Genomic DNA, 21,855 nt, shown 5'->3' with positions numbered 1-21,855 from the left:
AGGAGATTAATGCAGACTAGTGATTTTTGGTTACTGAGCAGCATCCCACGTTTGCACCTGGAAAGTACTCGTCCCATTCTGAAGTGACCACAAGCTGAGGAAGACATTTCCAGAACCAATTAACAAAAGAACAACGCAAGCTCTTCTGATTTTCTGGAGCTTCATAGATTTCCTCTAAATCGAGATGTACTACTTATCCAAGAGACCATATAGATGTTAGCTACAAATACTGTACACTATTTTTGTTTTAAGAAATATATTCTCTTTTTAAAGATTAGAAATTTAGTGTTTGGGAGGACTACAGGAAAAAGGAGAAGAAACTAGGAGAAACACACTGACAAGAGCCACCATTTAAAAGACGATCTTTACATATATGACCATTAAAAAAATAAAATAAAGAATCATGTTATTACAAGTGCAGCTGAGAATTTTCTTTCCAGTGCTCTACATGTGAAACAGATCTACACATCAGGAAACAAAAGAAAGCCTAGTGTAAGTAGCACGAAGGCCACACAATTACACAATTTGTTTGTCTTTATTCCAACAACTTAATTTGTATGAAGAAAGTTAATATAATTTAGACGCCCTGGGGAGCTCAATACAATAAACCATGCCAACATCTTCTTCCATATATGCCAGACTATAATGCATATATAACCTCTAATCTTCCCTTGGGATTTTCTGCACAATCTTTTCTCAGCATGACAAAGGCAGAAAGTCATAGTTTTTAAGGCCAGAAGGATGACTGTGATGATTCAGTCCTACTCCTGTATAACTACAGCATTCCCTGAATTAATTACTACTTCAGGTCCAATAGCTGTGCTTAAACTAGAAAACATGTCATAGAAAAAGCATCCAATTTTCTTTTAAAGGTGTCCAGTGGTTAAGAACACACCACAACATCAATGTTCTAGTAAATAGTTATGAGGGCAGTTAAACCATGGGCCTTTTTACCCATCAAAATTTATTGGGGTTAGACTTCCAGCCATTTGATCTTCTTTTTCTGCGAGCCTGCTAGACAGAACTCTCTCTTACCCGCTTCCTGTTCTCTATGTGGGTACTGATGGACTACGATCAAATTACCCCATGAACTTTCTTTCTGGTGAACAAAATAAATTAAGCACTTCCCAGTCTTTCCCTGTAAGCTGTATTTTCCGATCTTTTAATCACTCCTGATATAACCCTGCAGTTTTAAACATTATTCTTCAAGAATAATCCAGATCCAGAATTGGACACATATTTCCCTGAGCGGCCGCAATAAGGACAAGTTCTGAAATACTATATTCTGCCTTTTCAGTCTTTTATCTTATTTTACTGCTAAGGATGAGATTATTTTGCTTTCTTTCAGCGCAGTGAATGCCATGGTTTGCTTTGACTGACCCTACCAGCCACTCCGAACTGTGCTGCCTCGGGAACCTCCTTCTCTCCATTGCACACGATGCTCCAAAAACACCCTCATAAATATGGACTACCAGTCACAAATTTTTTTCATCCAAACTATTTACAAAGAGAAACCTTTGCATAGCTAAGAGCAGATAGATGAGCACATGTTCCATCATGAACACTTCAACAACTCAAGTGATGTTAAATTAATGAACTGTTAATAAGTGGAGTCATGGCTCTGCTGATAAATAGTTTAATGGAAAAAGAGATCTTAATCTTTTCCTCCTACCACTTATCACTATGTAAATAAATAATCCTCCCGCTTAAGTGGTAAAGAGCTAGTAATTATTTTGGTTAATATAAGAAAAGTTCATTTCTGCCAAATTATGAGAACAGAAAATCCTTGATGCTTACTCCTTAAAGCAATCATACCATGAGTTCAGTGGTATTCGCTGGGTCACGTTTTTTCAGGACAAGACAATAACTGATGCATATTGACTGTGACAGAACAACCCCGATCCTTCAGCAAAGTCCTGTTACAGCACTTCAAACATCACCACCCGACAGCTCGCAGAGCTGCTCCCTGCTCGTGCCTATCATCTCCATATTTGAAGCAAATGTGTCCACAGTTGATTCACCACAGTCCCTGGGTGGCACTCTGCTCAGAATGGTGTACCTGCTCCGGGGGCTGAGACTACTCCTGCTGTTAAAAGGCATTTTTGGGAAATGAGGATCCCATGCGTGTGCCCAGACTGCACACTGCAGAATCAAGGCTTAAATACGCTGCCTGCTCCCCACCATTCAACCCCAGATTAAAAATAACAACAACAAAACTTCCACGGTTTTCAAAACTTCTATACTGTGCTGGTTACAAGCATGATAGGCATCTAAATATAGGGTATTTAAATATGAACAGTTTTTGGGAAGTTTTTTAAATCTATAGGCATCTCAGTCAATAGAAAAAATAACAGCCTAAATATCTTGGGCCTGAACTTCTATGTCACATCCTTTTTAAGGAGTAATTAGAAGAACAACCCTATTAAATCTGCATGGGGTGTATCAAGTTGTCACTTGTTGTTTCTTTAATCAAAGAAAGGATTAAATTCAGGGTACAGAAAGCAAAAGAAAGGATTCTACTCCCAATTAAATCAATGGCAAACTATCTACTGGTTTCAATGGGGGAAGATCAGAGGTGAAAGGAATCTATTTTCTGAGTTAAGCTCACATTTCAGCCATGGAAAAAAGATTTTGTAGGAACTGTATACAATTACTGCTCTTTAAACCTCAATGACTTACCAAGACAATAATGCCATGGTCAATTCTCTTCCTTCAAAACTAATACTTAAGAAAAGGCAACAAGCAAAAAACCTAACCAAATAAACTCCAGGCCATGGAAGAGCAGGTTGCATTCAAAAGACCCAGGGTATGAGTCAGAAAGATATGAGACACAAGGCAAGAAAAGGTTCAGACAAGAAAAGGTTATAGCATGCTTTAATCATATATGATGGTGTCTTAAGAAAGTACATGAAGCATGCTGAGGAAGCAGCACTTCATCTTATTTAAACAAAAGAAAAAAAAAAAAATGAAAGGAATTTCTAAACAGAGTCACAGAACAGTTATGGCTGGAAGGGAACTCTGGAGGTCACCAGCTTCAACCCTTCAGGCAGGTGTGCTGCTGAATTTTTAGTATCTTTAAGATGGAGATTTCACAACCTTCCTGGACAACCTGTTCCAGCCTTTGACTATTGCTGCTGTAAAGAACTGTTCCCTCTTATTTATTTGAAACTCTCCTTGCTGCATCTCATTTCAGTTGCTTCGTATTCTTTCACTATACACCTAAGAGCCCGGCTTAGTCTTCGCTATAGCTCCATTCAGTAGCTGGAAAACATGACAGAATGCAGTAGAGAAAATGTGGAACAAGTCAGTCTATCTTACCTGAAGCAAGTGAATACAGGTAAGTGAACAGCATGTTGAAATGCCTAAAGCACAATTCTGGGTTTGAAGAGATTTGAGTTCCTTCCCCCATCTGAAAATACATTTGCTGCTTGACCTTGCAGCAAGTCCACAGTCCCTCTGGCTATGCTGATATTGCTAAATAAAATGGAGCCAAAGCATGGGACTGAACACTGCCCTGTCATCACCTATACTATTGAAATGTTAGTGCACTTAAAACCTGGCATGGTTTTGGCCTAGACAAACTATCAAATCTGATGTGATATTTAGGTGTGACTTAGGTATAATACAAGCCCGGGACCATTCCCAAACTACCTGGACCCTAATTGTGGCTGGGGATTAGAGGAAAGGCAGATGAAAACTGGCAACGTGACCTTCATCTACTTGTTAGGTCTCAAGGTCTGAAAGCCACCCTCAATCTGCTCTATCTAGCAGTACAGAAATAGTCTTCATGTCTCAGTTTCCCCTCCCGTACAACTAATGTCAAGTCACCCACTTCCCATAAAATTTTGAGGCATTCTGATAAAAAAAACGAACATGCAAATATTATTGCTATATTTGTTTGCCTGCGGAAGAAACAAACCACGCTAATTAAGTCAGAAGAAATCCTTACATCTGGATCACATAACTGCAGATTAAAACTGTCCTACGGACATGACCAAAAAAACGAAAGGCCAGGACTTTTTTGGTACACTAAAGCCTACATTAAAGCAACAGTTGTTGCTACACCTTGGGAGAGAAATGAATGAGTCCATCACAGCTGCTGAAACAAAGCACTTGGAAACAGAGTTCCCGTAAAGAAAAAGATCTGGAAGAGATTTGTATGTTCTGTGGAGCTGTAAGAGCACCAACAATTGTTTAAAACCTGACGTAGCACTGTATCAAGGACAGCCAGGAGGAGACCGAATCTCTGCACAGCCCTGATACCACGGTTTAACTGAGGAAGAAACTTTGCTTTTTTTTTTTTTGAAACACAGAGATGATCCTCCTCCCACTCAGGATTGCAAGCATTAAAACACATCACATAAAATTGTGTAACTTCCTTTAGATGCAAAATCTTACCTCAGAACAAAAATAAAGATCTCTTACCAGGCAATCTTACAGGTTTCCATGGTGCAGAATTTGGCACATAGGCATGTTTACTAGCAGTCACTATCAGCTGATTGCCCAACTTATACTGAAACTTGAGGAAGGCAGTGCCATCTGCTCCTGAGGTTCCAGATGCAATGGAGATCTGGTTGGTAAAAATCTCAATGAAGGCTTCAGTTACTGGCTGATGTGTGCTGGCATCACTTACATGGACCTTCAGCGTTACTTCTGTAATGACAAACAACCACAGCAATTATCGTCCAAAAATCTTCTGCAGGAGGCAGCAGTTAGAACATGCTCGCACACCAATGACCAAAAAGACACAGTGCTAACCTCTGACACCTTGATGCCAAGTACAACCTCTTGTCCTGGCCTGCAGTTGTCCACTTTAGGCAGTCACTCTTTAGAGATGCTGCAGATTCTGCCACAAGCCAGACCAGGTCCTGAATTATTACCCTACTGCTAACTCCAGCCATGGAGGCATCCATATTCCACCTGGGGTTGGCTCCAGCCAGCCTTCTCCACCAGCACTGTGGAGAGGGAAAGGCTGGATGGAAGTGGGCTGTGCTCCCTCACCCCCTCCCCAAAACACTTCCCTCTTTGTGTGGCAAAGGAACAGAGTAAATCTGCTGGGATGGAATCCCAGGAAGAAAGCGGGCCCTGGAGCTGGCTGTGCTACAGCCAGAGATTTGGAACTCCGGTGGGAGAGACCAGCCCAGCTGGCACAGGACAACCCTGGTGATGTCTAACCAAGACAGTGAAATCACAGAGGAACACGTCCTTGTCCTTAAAGCACTGGACGACCAGGTGGGACGCAGAGCTCCAGCAGTGAGGAAGAGAGGAGCATTTTTCCCCCTGCCTCCCTGTTCACTGGCCCTTTTTCCAAAGGGGTAAAAATGTCACAGCCCCTAGTGAGACCTGACACCACCTTATTACCTGTCTCCACATACAGCTGGTGGGCATGAAAAGCAAAGAAGTGATGGCTAAGGCAGTCAGGAGAATCATACATCTTGCAGACATGCAGTCGGGAGCTAACACAATGGACTACATTTTCCTTGAGTAATTTGCCATTTTTCCAGAAACTAATTACTCATTTAAATGTTTCCAGATGTACAATATTTGTCCACTCTGGGCCACTCCTATGACTAAACCATGCATTGTGTCACCAGGCTTCTGTTACATAAAGTGGAGTGGCTTGTGCAAGACAGTCCCTCTGGAAGGCAGCCCTCTGTATCCACGATTATTTTTCTCCCTCTCTAGTAGTTCCTCTGCCTCATGGTCTAAAGTAACAGCTGTTGCCTTTCTTCAGTAACTATGACTTACAGCAATGCTGTGTTGAAAAGACCCAGCAATGCCTTGACCAAGCAACGCCTTGGATTTTTTTCATTTACAGTCCTCTCGTTCTCCTAAATAAATACCTACCTACCTCTTCCTCTTCTCTCCCACTGTCCCCTTTCTCTCGTTCTCGCCCTCATATTTGGAAATTCCGTTCTTCTTGCTTGAATTCCCCTCCCTCAGCTTACACCATCCCCCAAGGTAATAGAGGATATTTTGCAAACTCCCTTTTTTATGTCAGGGGAATTCAGCCTCTAACAAGCAAGATGCTCACACTCCATGTGCAACTAATTTCTTCATGAACTGCCCAGAAAAAAAGTGTGATGCCCTCTTCATATTTATTTAAAACCAATACACTAGTTTCTACAGAACATCGGCAATACTGTTCTGCTATATTACCACTGGGTGTTAGGAATTTAAGAACATATTTCGGTGTAAGCCCTGAGCCAGCAAGATGTAACACAAAGAAGAACAACAAAGAGCTTAACAAAACCTCTGCTGTGGGTTGCAACAGTGAAATGACACAATGGAGTATGCTGAGAAACATACTGCAACTATAGACAATTTTAAAAGGATGTTAGGATGTAATACAAAAATATCAGCACTTCTGTCCTAAGGGCATTTCAGCCAGAAAGATATCGAGCCTTTTTATAAGCGGAAACCTTCTGTCTGAATCCTACAGTACAGAAAATATAAATATCAGACAGCCCTGAATTAAAACCCCATTAGAGAAATTCATCATCACTGCAGCCCTCACTTTAGAACTTGGCAATGGAGGATGCCAGTATAGAGGGGATCAGCATGAAATACATTCTGGCTATTAAAGATTCTGGACTTGTTCCCAGTTTTGCCTTTAGTAGTCAAAGAAAACAACATATATTGAAAAACAGTGTCCATACACACTGCGGTGCACATGCAGAATGCCTCCTTAGAAACTTTGGGTTGACGACCAAGCAACTTGTGGCATCTTGTGCATGGGAAACACAGCCACATTAATCAAAGGAGGAACTCATCTGTATTTGTGTATTTACAAACTGTACATGTATTTACAAACTGCACATGTATTTACAAAAGTGAGGGCAAAAAGTAATGTAAGTTTTTATTTTCAAAATGTGCAGGAACAATACATTTAGATCCAAAGCTAGATAGCTGTGCTGTTGATGTTTCCCACTTTGAATTGCCTAGCAAAGAATGCTGAAGAACAGATGCGGTTAAGAATAATAGGTCATGCATTAAAGAAAAAGCAAGGAAACAGGATAAGCTGAACATTGTGGTTAGCAATTTCAGTAACATGAAAGTTTAGCCTTTTCTTAAACAACCACATATAAGAAGGAACCAAGGAGCTATGGAATATTAAATACTAATCAAGGAAGAGGATAAGAAAACAGCAGAAGTACCACATCTATTAATCCCCTATAGCCATCCAAAATTCCAGAATAGAGACTACTACTAAAACTGATCAAGAAACAAAGACCGATAAAGAAAAATTTTCCTGTACATACAAATCCAGCTCTCTCTTCCCAAACAAAAGAGCTAGCCACAGGTATCTCCAGTAGGAAATTCCTTTATCCTTCACTCTATAGCTACATAAGGGCTTCTGTCTGCATCCTTCTCTCCTTCTGATAAGGAAGGATAAGGATTTCCAAAATCCTGTTTCCAAACGGAAATGACCCAAGATGGAAGACTGATCTCCTGAAAGGCAACAGACTGGAACTGCTGTTCCAAACCACAGTCCCTAGATCAGACACCAGGCTTCTTTTCTCCTCCTTTTTAATATTTAGACTTGTTTTTTCCTGAGAGCATAGAAAAAACCCTAGCAGCCTGGATAACCCTAATTCCTTTTCATGTGTTATCTTCCCTGACATACGTGTGAAATGTATACAACTTGCTTAATTCAGGGCTTTCTCCCACGCAACAGATCCTTTTTCCTCTTATCTAATGCAGCAGTGATGTCACGAACACAAAACCTGCATTATCACAGTAATTTCCACAGCAACAGAATTAGTACAAGGTTTAAACTGTAATTAAAACTGAGAAATTGTTGAAGAAAACCTCCTCTCAAGCAGCAAGTGACGAGAACAATCTATAAAGAGAGACCACTATGAAAACTTAAAGCTATACAGCAAGTTTCAGAATTGTTAGGAGATATTCAGGCACTTCTTGAAGAGGATAAGGACTGAAGAAGAAGAGAGCACAGTAAGGAGAGCGAGTGATCCAAGATTAGTCTGACCCCAAATTAATAGGAAGGTCTTAGACTAAAGCATTAGGTATACTAAAAGAAGTATTTAATTACAAAAAGCTGCTTAGTAGACTCATTATTAGCTAAGGAATAGAGTCTTTAAAATATCTGGCAAACTTTCCAGTTGGTGCTCTCAGCAGAACAGTGGGGATTAAGCAGATACATTATTCTGGAGTTTTACAGACTACCACAGCAAGGAGCTCACACAGAATTAAAGACACATGGACTCAGAGAAGGAAGGACATCTGCAGCAAGCGAGGAACATGATGGAGTCAGGGAACCAGAAGCATTGCGCAAGATGAACTCTGAGAACGTGAACTGCTGAAGAGAAGCATGCTTCATTCTGCCGCGGATTTGCGATACTGTTACGCTTTCTATTATTTACTACAGCTTCTATTATTTACTACAACTTCAGTTACTGAGTTCTGCAAGAGCTTTGCCCTGTGCTACTGCTGAGGTCCTGGAGAAGGAAGGGGACACAGAGGAGTACAGTGCCGATGTCTCATCACTGCAGAGCAAAGCAGAGATGGCTGAGATGAGGGACCCTGGGCTGATGAACTCACCCAGGGCAGCTGTGACCTCCCTCACCTCCCCAGCCAAGTCAGTCACATTCAGGACAGGCAAATGAGCTGATAGCTCTGTCTAACATAGAATCACAGAATCTTCATGGTTGGGAGGGACCTTTGAGATCATCAAGTCCAACCATACACACTCAAACAAACAAAAAACAAGCCAAACCAACTAACCAAACAAAAAACCAACAAAAAACCCAACAGAAACCAAAGCACCCAACCCAACAATCTCAGGCACTAGAGCATGCCCTGAAGTGCCACGTCTACACCTTTCTGAAATCCCTCCAGGGATGGTGACTCCACCACCTCCCTGGGCAGGCCCTTCCAGGGTCTGACCACCCTCTCAGGAAAGTCATTCTTCCCAATATCTAATCTAAACCTCCCCTGCCCCAACTTCAGACCATTTCCTCTGCTCCTGTCATGATTCCCTTGGGAGAAGAGGCCAACTCCCACCTCTCTACACCCTCCTTTCAGGGAGTTGGAGAGGGCAAGGAGGTCTCCCCTCAGCCTCCTCGTCTCCAAACTAAACATGCCCAGTTCCCTCAGCCTCTCCTCGTAGGACTTGTTCTCCAGACCCCTCCCCAGCTTGGTGGCTCTCCTCTAGACATGCTCCAGCCCCTCAGTGTCCTTGCTGTAGTGAGGGGCCCAGAACTGAAACCAGCCCTCGAGGTGAGGCCTCACCAGTGCCCAGTCCAGAGGCACCATCCCTGCCCTGCTCCTGCTGGCCACGCTGTTCCTGACACAGGCCAGGATGCTGTTGGCCTTCTTGGCCACCTGGGCACACTGCTGGCTCCTGTTCAGCCCACAGTCCACCAACACCCCCAGGTCCTTCTCTGCCGGGCAGCTCCAGCCACTCTTCCCCAAGCCAACACACCTGGCTCCTCACCAGTGTGGTGTGATGTGACTCTTCCAGACCCAGGCTGCCCAGCATGCGGTCCCCTGTTGGCTTGCAGGGCATCGCAGGCGGGCACAGGTAGAGCCTGCACCACTGTTGCGTGCCCTGCCGTTATATTCCTACAGCAAAGGAAGAGCTATTCATTTTTAGGAGGTAACCCACGAGCAAAGACATCGTGTCTGGATGGGCAAAAGGACTGTGTGTCTCCATCTAAAAGCACAGCCAGGAATGGGCCACTTGCAAACATTGACCAGTGCAAGCCATCGGGGAAACTCTGCAACACTGCATCAAGATTCCCAAAGCAAAGTGGGAAAAGGACGACAATAAAAGAGCAAATATGGGGTTACACTCCACAAAGAGATCACGGTTGCTGTATGTGTATGCCCAAGCAAGTCAGTCTAGTCTTCTAGCCTAAATCTCTTTTCTTATATTCCTTTGTCCTCTTCCAGCAATCACATCTGACTTGGTTTTCAAAGGAGTGCAAACCAAAACTACCAGTTACAGAGAAAACAGCTGCTTAAGCGTAACTCCCTCCCAGTTTTCTAGTACTAAATTTACTGTCAGCTATATAAAAAGACCCCAGCATCTCCAAGGTTATAATTTGAGAAAGAGAAATAAAAAAGACCAAAAAAAAAAAAACCCAAACCCCTTACATGTTAGCATTCCGTTCCAGAATCCCATCTGTCTTCTTAATCTGATTTTTGAGATTTTACTAAGTCTAAACTTTCTCTGAGCAATCCTTCCTTTGCCATCTGCTTTATGAACCATACTGAAATACAAGTAACCTTCGGATAACTACTTCTGCAGTTGCAACCCCTCTTAGACTCACAACTGCTCTTTATATCGCTGTGAACTCCCAGTGTGGGAATGGTTTCCTTGAGAAGTGGTATAATCACCACTGTCTTCTATAATGAAACTCCTGAGAAGTCAAAGGCACTGTGTTGTTTGTTTTGGTTTTTTTTTTGGAAAGTCAGCAATGCTACACAGAAAGAAAAATCCTCAGTGATTTGAGCGACGGCACACTGTTGGATCTCAGATACTGAAACAAAAAGACAAAAGTTATGACATAGATTGAAAGTCAAAGATCACAATCTTATTTAGAACCCAATCTTGCAATTTTGCGTCTCTGCAGACCCCCCTCTGCCAGGCAGCTCCCACTGACCTCTGCTGGGAACAGGGTGACACAGGCAGCCATTATCACTTATCTTTTCCACTGGGGGTCCTCTACCCATGGACAATGTCAGGATATTACCAAAGAAAGGGATATTTAAATTATCTAGGTTTTGATTAGAGAAAGAAAACTTCCTGCTCATTTAAAAAAAAATGCCATTATGACCTTTATTTAAAATTGTATCCTCTGCACTGATTGAGCTTACTGGCAACGTGCCTGGTTTTGCATCCTACATGCCAAATGGATAAGCCTTTCTGCCTCGTAACCTTTCGCCAATGTGCAAGGTCACTCCTCAGCCAAACAATAGGATTTTCAGTTATCTAAAGGAAAACATTTTCCTAGAAAAAGGAGTGTTCACCCTCCCCCAGCCACAGATGCCAACTCAAGCATTTCCATATCATCCTATCTTTCCAATGTACTGCATCAAGAAGGCTCTGACAACCACCCTTCAAAATAGTAGCAGAGTAAGTTCGTATGAAGGAAAAGGCAACGTGTATGTAACATCCCTCCCAAGGCACACAGTCTCTGATCTTCACGGGTGCTCTCAACTGGAAACGAAGTTCACAAGCACCACCTCAAACAGCAAACCAGGCGTGCTTGCAGAAAAGCACACCAAAGATGTTCTGCAACGGGACAGAGGATGACATCCTCTGTTCAGAAGAGGCTGTGGTCCCCATTACAGGAAAACCAGTGGTGTTATCCCTTTACCCCTCCACCACAGGTGACCAAGGTTTCAACTGGGTTGAGCATCTGCCACTGATTACCAGGAAACCCAAGGCAGAGGGTGGGGTGCGGGAGGTCTGCTTCTGCTCGCTGCCTGTTCAGGGATTGGAGAGGGGACAGCAAAAGGCTATGGAGATGATGAGGGGACTAGAACACCTCCCTGATGAGGAAAGGCTGAAGGACTTGGGTCTTTTTAGTCTGGAGAAGAGAAGGCTGAGGGGGGATCTGATCAATGCTTATAAATACTCAAAGGGAGGGTGTCAAGAGGATGGGGCTGGTGCCCAGTGACAGGACAAGAGGAAATGGGCACAAAATTGAACATAAAGTTCCACCTCAACATGAGGAGGAACTTCTTCACTTTGAGGGTGGCAGAGCCCTGGAAGAGGCTGCCCAGGGAGGTGGTGGAGTCTCCCTCTCCAGAGACATTCAAGCCCCACCTGCACACATTCCTGTGGGACCTGCTTTGGCAGGGGGGTTGGACTGCAGTCTCTGGCATCAAGTAGAAAGATCTTTACTTCTGTCCACAGCACTGGTCAGAACTCTAGTAAGGACCACACAACAGGGCTTGGCTCTCAGGCCCAGACTTCAAGGGGACAGGGGAGGAGCCTTGGGACCGAAGAACCTGACCTCTTCTGTTATTGAAAGAGAGGGCTTGAGCAAGGACAGAACAGCTCAGTAGATGAACAAGCTTACACGACGACAGCTTACTAGATGGCAGATTAGCTCACACTGACAAACTACAGGAAGATATATTTTTTTTTAAATAGCTTTAATTTTAGTTCTAGGTGTTTAATTAAGGCTTACAATTAATGTTTAATTATGGAGTTAAGAGAATTAATGTTTGGTTCTGGAACATTTATGAAGCCAGCCCAAATGGCTGTCCGCGATGCTTCTTTTAGCACTGCAATCTGAATTTGTTAAACACTTTTCTACTTTACAGGTCATGAGGAAGACTATCAGTATGGCCCTCTGCATACTCCGAGCATCTGTAGCATGATGACTATAATTAACTCTCACATCTCAGAATTCAAGAAGGAACTTTTTCCCCCAAATGCACAACCGACTGTGATTCCTGCATTTTTCCTTTATTTGTCTCCCTTGCTCTTCCTCAGAAACAGTAGAGATCTGATGCAAAGGGAGCTGCAGGGTCCAGTCTCTTAGCTGCTGCAGAGAAGCCCTTCTGTGATGCCCAATCAATGCATCTTGCTCATCTCATCTCATCATCTCATCTCATCTCAGTGGACAAGGAGAAGCTGGGGATGTGGAGGAAGCTGCTCTTGGGTGGCACTTGAGGCTTTTTTTGCCCTTCTCTGCGGCACAGCTTAATTCATCTGCATTTCTCATCTAACATTCCTTGCCATTGCAAGTGCCTCAGGCACTGCTGGCACTGTGGCTGGTTCCTCTAGTGCACAAGAATTTAATTTCCATGGGTCTGAAATGGTTTATCTTAACTAAAATAATTAGACTCAATATTCAAATAAAGCACAGTGGTCTGTGACACCAAGGTTAGACAGATGCCCTACTTGCCTTGTCACGTTTACAATGTATTAAACAAAGCATTTGGAAACAAAAATGATAAATACAGTAGTTTATCTCAAAATACATTATCTCCTAGTGATAATGCATACAAATTTTAATAAAATGTCACAAAAGGAACTCTAGTATAAGGACTAGAGCAATCTATGCCATCTCCAATGACAACCAGGCTACTACACAACCATGTACTCGAGGGGGAGGGAGGGGCAGTTAAAGGATAATAAAATAAAGACATTCATCACGCAACTGTCCAACATTTAAAAGAGGATTTGCATATCCTGACCTGCTAGAGCCTAGAGCATTACCACCAAAATTAATTTCTTGGAAAAAAAAAGGTAGGAATTTGCTTTAATTAAAAAAACTGAAAGCTATATGCATAATGCCCAGATGAGACTCTGATACCCTATTGTTAAGTGATTAAACAAGCATTTATAATTAACTTGAAACTCACACAGCTATGAAATTCATGAATAGCAATAGTTGCATTAACAGGTCTGCCTTTGATCTCTACAGGAGCTGTGTATGACACAAACTGATTTCATTCCCAAACCTTCTCTTTTAGGCATGGAATTATATAAAGATACTGTCACAGAGAGCAGATGGAAGTTGTGTTTCAAAGCTTTAGCTTGCCACACGCATAATGCATTCTTTACAAGACATGAAAAAGTAATCCCTGCTTAAAACCCTTTTTAAATTTTTTTTTTCCCTAATAGAGCCCTTTGAAACTCTGTTTGGAGATCGATAAGGAATGAAAAGTTAATGCACTGATATTTTTCAGTTGCTGAGCATCAGAGTTCTCCACTAACTCAAATAAGACCACAGCTGATTCTGCAACATCAGCCCTGAGGATAACACCACCCCAAGCTCAGCCAACTTCATACCTACTGCATCACCGGGCTCGTCTGGGGGAGGGCAGAAAGAGAAAGCTTGGACTTTGCTTAGCTCTGAATGGATGTGCTACATTTTCTTGGAACAACTTTTTCCTAACTCTATTAATAACAACATGCATCTGACAAAAAAAAAATTAAAGCAGATGTATTCTGTGTTTAAGTGAACCAGTGTATGTGCGATGGGGCAGGGAGGAGGCAAGCACTTTTTGCTTTTTTTTTTTTTGCTTATTTTCAAATAGATTTAATCTTAGGTTTAATCCCTACTTCCAAAACTTGTTCTGAGAGCAAAACTAGATGTCACTTTGGAAGAGCATATTTTTACTTCAGCTGTTTGCCTTTTTTTTTTTCTTTTTTTTTTAAACAAACCACTGTACCAATTCAAACAAATGCAACTCAAGTGACTCTTTACATTCCCACTGCAGTCTGCAGGGCAGACCTCCACTTTCATCTCCGTACTCCGCTGACGTCAGCTAATACAGGTACAGAGCCAAATTCCAGTGTTAAAATTTTATCTAGGCACTTGCACGTTCTCTTTTTTTTTTTTTTTTTTTTCAAATAGCTAAATAGTCAATTTATATTCACTTCATTCCTTGAAGAGGTTATCCCCAGCTGGCAGACAGGAAAATTAAGCATAGGTGTAGCTACACACGGCAACAAGCTCCTTCCTCCACCCCAGCCAGAGGGCTCTGCAGGGTGATGAGGAGCTCAGCACCTCTGCTCAGCTTCTCCAGGGCTAAACGGGGAGCATCCCTTCCCCTTCCACCTCTGTGGTCCTGCTGGGGACTCCTGCTCATTCTCTCGGGCTCCTTGGACCTGTCACCACGTCGCTTCCATCTACTAACCCTGCACAGCACCCACCTAAGAAAACCAACGGTTGGTTGCCAGGTTATCAGGTTGAACTGCTCGAAGCAGTGCAGCCCCAGGCGCCAAAATCAGCAGAATGGGCAGATGTGAGGGTGGAGAGGCATGAAGTCTCCTGGCCAAGTGCAACAAGGCTGGAGGAAAAGAAGGGAGCGGGTTGACGGGCAACAAGGTCAGCTCAGTTGTACCACCCCAACCATAGCCCAAGAGTCCTCCTCAAGTGACTGCACCCCTAATGTCACTTTGGAAGGCCGCCTGTCCCTCTCCCAACAAGCTTTAGGTCAGTATTTGTCAAGAACAGTTGCAGCAGGTCTATCTTCTGCGTTAATCCCAAATCCCAAACTGAATCCCAAGTAACTTCCCAATCAGGGTAGCTCTACCACCGCGTACCAGCACCGCAGCAGGGAGATCTCCCGGCTCCCTGAGGACAGGATGCTTGTGATGATGCCAGGGAAGGATGGAGCAGTAGGGACTTTCACACAGGCACGCTGCAGGGGTCACAACCACTCTTGAACACCCAAAAGCCTCTACAGGTGGCACTCCTGTCTGGGTGGAGGGAGGAGGTTGCTGATGATTCCTCCTGTCCCTAAAAAGCATGCTTTCGTTAGCATCTCTACGTCCCAGTTGCCGTCAATTCTGTCTTCTCCTCACTATAGCACGAGGATTAATCACCCCGCAACTTGCCTATATTGAAACTGTCTTATTCTCCAAAAATATTTATCATAATTTCACGTTTCTGAGATTTCATAGAATCATAGAATTTCCCAGGCCGGAAGGGACCTCCAAAGGCCATCCAGTCCGACCCCCCCGCAGTCAGCAGGGACACCCCCAACTAGACCAGGTTGCCCAGGGCCTCGTCGAGCCTCACCTTGAATATCTCCAGGGATGGGGCCTCAACCACCTCCCTGGGCAACCTGTTCCAGTGCTCCACCACCCTCACAGTAAAGAACCCCAAAACAATGTTTATATTTTTTCATTTGGAATAACTAAAAAAAAATATTTAAGCTGTGATCTATTCTTCTTCTAGATAATGAATGAAGACTCTAAGTAAAGTAGGACCTACGACAGTTCCCTTTGTCCCAACGCTATAAAGCATCCCCAGCTTGACACATGGCCATTTGTCATTACCCTTTGTTTACTCCTTCATCCAATACCAGTCACTCTGAAGAAGGCTTCCCATCCAAGTCAATTAATTTTTCAATTAACGTTTCTGAACCAGCCTGCTGTACCATCTTTATTTCAACTGTGACAACTGCATATATAGACAGAGCATAGCAACTGACTCAGCAACCAAAACTTGCTTCAGTTTAAATTATCATAACAGCCACGGTGATCTTAATTCTTGGCAGGGGATTAATTTTAGGGCTGTTAAGATTCCATGAGAAATAAAATTTCCAATCAGACTAAAATTGTGAATTTTGAAAAATTACTTTCTATTCCTCCCCTACACTGGAAGTTGATTTTGCAAATCAGAAGTTACTGGCTGTTCCACAAATTCACAACCATAACTGGAAAGTACAGTTATAGTTACATTTGCAACATTCATCTTTCTTACAGGCTCATTTTATATAAAAACACCCCCCCAGGTCCTTTTCTGCCAGGCAGCTCCAGCCACTCTGCCCCCAGCCTGTAGCGCTGCAGGGGGGTGGTGGGAACCAAGGGCAGGACCCGGCACTTGGCCTTGTTGAACCTCATCCCATTGGCCTCATCCCATCGATCCAGCCTGTCCAGATCCCTCTGTAGAGCCTTCCGACCCTCCAGCAGATCAACACTCACACAGCACAGCACAGAATCCCTCAGATTCTTTCACTTTTACCTCTTATACTTGCACTGCAAAAATATACTCGTGTTTCAAACTAACCTTACCACAAAGGGCTGCTGGCATTCTTAGTTTGACAAATACATCCCCTTTCCCATTAACGAGCAGACACGTAGAACTGAAAACACTCCAGTGACGTGCTCTGCTTCCTCGGCACGGAGAGCGACAGCAGTGTTTTGTAGGCAATTTAGTCTATGCATTAAGCATCCATTTTAAAGTATTAGGCTGGTTTAAACAAACCGCTGTATGTTTGGAAAGGGATCTACTGCGGTACGAGCAATGTTTAAAGGGGAAGCAGGAGGAAAGAACTGCTAAATAACCAAATTGTACAGATGCTAAACTTATAGACAGGAGCTGCATTAACAGGATGTGCTGGGGAAGTCTGCTGGGAAGCAAACGAACAAGTACATATCCAAGAGCAGTAATCAACTGCTGAAAGGGCAAAATACGCTCTCTTACCTTGTGCCTGAAGGGTTCCTGTTTGTTAGCACACGTGCACACATATAATCAACTGCTGAAAGGGCAAAATACGCTCTGTTACCTTGTGCCTACGATGAAGATAACGGTTAGCAGATGAAGGGTTCCTGTATGTTAGCACACATGCACACATAGACGTATGCTAAATTAAACTGAGAATACAAGGTACAGGTAATTACACTGAAAATGACAGCATTTACTTGAAAGATTCCTTGACACTCTCAGTCCACGTCACTGTCCTGAAACTCATTTTAAAGATGAGTTTACAGATACTTTCTTGAAGATAAGAAAATATGTATTTTATGCAGGAATATAATCTCCTTTTCTTTTTTTGTTTGCAATCAATTCTGTTCTCGCAATTGCAAAGGAACTGCTAAGAAAAATACCAGTATACAACAGCGAACCAATATTTTAAAGGAACCAGCCCAATAAATTTAAAGTATGTTCTACCATATTTAATCATAAATACAATTCCAGAGAGTACTACAGGAGTGCTAACCACCTTGGAAACGTGTAAAATAGAGATCCCAGAATCCTCATCTTTCCTTTTTAGCAGTATCATGCTACATATTATTTTATTTGACATCTACTTCTCTGAACTACTATACACTTAAAGTTCAGATAATTTCACTGTGTCTTGGGATTTGGGAAATCAACATTCCACAACTCAAAAATGAGGTAGTCTTCCTGTTTTGCTGAGCATATGTTCTAAATCAAAACGGCTCTTCACTTCCCCCCCCCGCCCCCTCCACATTAGACCCTGGGAAAAACAACCCCAAAACACATACCCCAAGGCACACGCATGTGCATACACACACTCACAGCCCACAGCAAGCAGTTTTACTGCTTTTCAGCAACTGGCCTAATAACCCAAGTGGCCAGTTCTCCTGAGGTTACAAAATTACGGGAAGAGTGAAAGGACAGGAGTTTGCTTTTATTGCCCAAAGCCAGCCCCAACTCCCAGGCATCTCGTGCTACCGTACCAGCACTGCAGGGACTTCAGCCATCAGCTGGCAAAGCACAACATGTGCCATTTTAAAGGGCTTTCAAAGTAGAGAGGTTAGAAACTTCAATAAAGGCAAGCATAGGGTGCTGCACCTGGGGAGGAATAACCCCCTGCACCAGGACAGGTTGACCTGCTGGAGAGCAGCTCTGAGGAGAAAGACCTGGGAGTCCTGGGGGACAATGGGATGCCCATGAGCCAGCAATGGGCCCTTGTGGCCAAGAAGGCCAATGGAATCCTGGGGGGGCATCAGGAAGAGTGTGACCAGCAGGTCAAGAGAGGTCATCCTGCCCCTCTGCTCTGCCCTGGGGAGGCCCCATCTGGAGCACTGGGACCAGTTGTGGGCTCCCCAGTTCCAGAAGGACAGGGAACTGCTGGAGAGGGGACAGCAGAGGCTACAGAGATGATGAGGGGCCTGGAGCATCTCTCTTACAAGGAGAGGCTGAGGGACTTGGGTCTTTTTAGTCTGGAGAAGAGACGGCTGAGGGGGAATCTGATCAATGCTTACAAATACTTGAAGGGAGGGTGTCAAGAGGATGGGGCCGGTCTTTTTTCAGTGGTGCCCAGGGACAGGACAAGAGGAAATGGGCACAAACTTGAATGTAAGAAGTTCCACCTAAACATGAGGAGGAACTTCTTTCCTGTGAGGGTGGCAGAGCCCTGGCAGAGGCTGCCCAGGGAGGTGGTGGAGTCTCCTTCTCTGGAGACATTCAAAATCCACCTGGACACGTTCCTGTGCAACCTATTCTGGGTGGACCTGCTCTGGCAGGGGGTTGGACTAGATGATCTCCAGAGGTCCCTTCCAACCCCATGTGATTCTGTGATTCTGGGAAAATCTAGCAGCATTCATCCAGTAGGAACTGGATGTCTACTCCAAGGATGCTGACAATCAGCTGAGTTGTCTTACATGTGCGTGAAGAGAAGGACTTTGGGCCACTGCTCTGGTACAGTATCAGCCACCACAGCACAGGTAAACAGCAACAGTTCTTATTCTACACAGCTACAACCTCTACCCACATACACATGGACAAAGTATAGGAGAGACCATATAATTAAAAAACAATTTCAAATTGCTGTAAATGGCAATGTAAAACAGTGTACCCGAGACTCAAGTTTCTCCCAGAAAATGGTTGAGTTACGCTAATGCCAAGATGTTCAATATGAGCAAGAAGGATTTTAACTTTGGCTTTGGACCACTCCACCTTCTCCCATCCAAGTGAGTCGTTAAAGAGAAAGGGTGACAAGTGACCATCATTAATAGCTAATGTGAATGAAACAACCTTTAGTACTTGAACTTTAAATTCACATTTCTGGCCATTAAATGAATATTAAAATGGAGCTGAAATTATTTCATTGTTATATTCACATGGACCACAAAATCCTTGGGATCGTAAGTAGCATGCAACATGCAAGATAATCACTCATTTAAGTACAGATACTCATCGTATATAGATATTAATTTAAAATGTAGTGATCCTTATGTTACCTGCATTACCAAAGCCCAGCAAAATACACTTAGTTTTCTTTTAAACGGGTATGCTTCTATATAAAACATTGGTAACAAATTCAATTAGTTTTCCCCAAGCTGAGTCTGTTTTGCCCATGAAGGTAATTGCCGAGTGATCTCCCTGTCCTTATCTTGACCCATGAGCCTTTTCTTATATTTTCTCCCCCCATCCCACTGAGGAGGGGAGTGACAGGGCAGCTTTGGTGGGCACCTGGTGTCCAGCCATGGTCAACCTGCCACAGGTGAGTAAACACAACAGCAAACTCACAACAAGAGCAGCATCTTCCTCTCGTTTTGTGTGGGCAGCCCTAATTACTCTTCAATATCACTCCTCTGCAACGTTTAACAGATGGGTACTTGACCTCCTCCCTTTCGAGGAAAGCAATCACCTGCCGGGGTGTTGTGTTTTTCACAGCAGTGTTTATCAGGCTCTGTACAAGGCCCCTGAACATACAGATTACATCAAGAGATTTGGGAATGCCACCTGAAAAAGAACAAGTCTTTAAAAAGCAAGCCATAAGGATTACCAGTGGTACACTGGCATTTTTACTGTTACTGGAATTTCTTATATTTTTATAGGATCCATGAAAGCAAAAAGGCTAAAAACTATCGCAGAATTATGAAGGGAGTCTATTAAGACAGCAATGGGGCTGCTTCTCAGTTTGGAGTTCTTAAGAGCAGATATTCACAGACTCTTTTTAGGAAAAGGAGCTCCAAACTCTGAGAAAGAAAAATAGCGCAATGACAGAAGGTGAAAATGTAATGAAGATAGAGCAGCATCTAGCATCCACGTGAGTTAAATCAGAGCCCGTGAATAAACTTATTCTAACAATTTGTTAAGCTTGCAGGGGACCTACACAATGTTTCGTGTTCACCAGGACTTTCACCTCCTATTAAATCAAAAAAGGTGAGTCAATGCGTCCTTGTGAAGGGAAAGGCCTTCGAGCCAAGTTGGGGTGAGGGGACCAGGAAATGGACTTCAGTGCCCCAGGCAGAGCTGGGAGCCCGCTCCGTTACCTGCCGTACCCGTCAGCTTGGGTAGGGTGGGAGGGAACGGGAAGGTGTGGGAAGAGGTGGACATTCTCCATCCACTGCAACAAGGAAATGAATCATAGAATCACAGAATGGTTAGAGTTGGAAGGGACCTTAAAGATCATCCAGTTCCAACCCCCTGCCCTGAGCAGGGACACCTCCCACCAGACCAGGTTGCTCCAAGCCCCATCCAGCCTGGCCTTGAACCCCTCCAGGGATGGGGCAGCCACAGCTTCTCTGGGCAACCTGTTCCAGTGTCTCACCACCCTCATAGCAAAGAATTTATTTCTAGTATCTAATCTAAATCTCCCCTCTTCCAATTTAAAACCGTTACCCCTCATCCTATGGCTATACTCCGTGCTAGAGTCCCTCCTCACCTCTCCTGGAGCCCCCTTCAAGTACTGGGAGGCTTCTATAAGGTCTCCCCAGAGCCTTCTCTTCTCCAGGCTGAACAAGATCTCTCAGCCTGAAATGAGAATGAGGAGAGACACTTAAGGGGAAGTCATAGGTCTGCAGATGCTGTCCTTTATCTTGCTGGAGTATTATCCTGCTTCAGCAGGGGAGTTGGACTAGATGATCTCTATGGTCCCTTCCAACTCTAAAAATTCAGTGATATTCAGTGAAATTATAAAAAAAATAATAAGTTTTCTCCCTGAATACTGGATTCTCCTTCCTTTATAAATCCTTACCGTATTATAGTAATTCCCAGCAGCTCCAGACTGACTGTTACAATTTGCTCTTACTTCGACTTGCCTTAAAATTGACCCCAAAAGTACCAAGAGAAGCAAGATGCAGAGAAACCTTTTCCTTGGTGCAGCAGCGAGAGAATAACCCCTACCCAAGGCACAGCCCTGCTCTCTGATACACCCCCTACTCCCCTTACCTGCTACGTTCTTCAGGACTCAATGTTACTCAATGGCTCAAAGTCCAGATGGAGAGCAGTGACAAGTGGTGTTCCTCAAGGGTCCGTGCTGGGGCCAATACTGTTTAACATTTTTATCAATGATATAGACAGGGAGATTAAAGGCACCATCAGCAAGTTTGCGGACAATACCAAGCTGTGTGGTGTTGTCGATACACCAGAGGGACGGGATGTCATCCAAAAGGACCTGGACAGGCTGGAGAGGTGGGCCCAGGTGAACCTCATGAGGTTCAACAAGAGCAAATGCAAGGTTCTGCACCTGGGCCAGAACAATCCTTGCCACCAATACAAACTAGGGGGTGAGGTATTGGAAAGCAGCCCTGAGGAAAGGGACTTGGGGGTTCTGGTGGACGAGAAGCTGGACATGAGCAGGCAGTGGGCAGCTGCAGCCCAGAAGGCCAATCCCATCCTGGGCTGCATCAAAAGATGCGTTGCCAGCAGGTCCAGA

The 21,855-nt window shown here is 43.7% G+C and overlaps 1 protein-coding gene across 1 annotated transcript in view; it reads right to left on the bottom strand.

Moving 5' to 3' along the window:
• FAM171A1 (family with sequence similarity 171 member A1) overlaps positions 1–21,855 on the bottom strand; it is a 151,480-nt gene that overhangs the window by 33,651 nt on the left and 95,974 nt on the right. The window contains exon 2 of the mRNA XM_014952944.1: positions 4,426–4,653. Coding sequence (XP_014808430.1) covers positions 4,426–4,653 — 228 coding nt within the window. The remainder of the gene's footprint in view (positions 1–4,425; positions 4,654–21,855) is intronic.

The sequence above is a fragment of the Calidris pugnax genome, unplaced genomic scaffold (genome assembly GCF_001431845.1).
Source record: "Calidris pugnax isolate Ruff unplaced genomic scaffold, ASM143184v1 scaffold181, whole genome shotgun sequence".
Taxonomy (NCBI): Eukaryota; Metazoa; Chordata; class Aves; order Charadriiformes; family Scolopacidae; genus Calidris; species Calidris pugnax.
The sequence above is the reverse complement of the archived record's forward strand: the minus strand, read 5'-3'. Positions and strand labels throughout refer to the sequence as shown.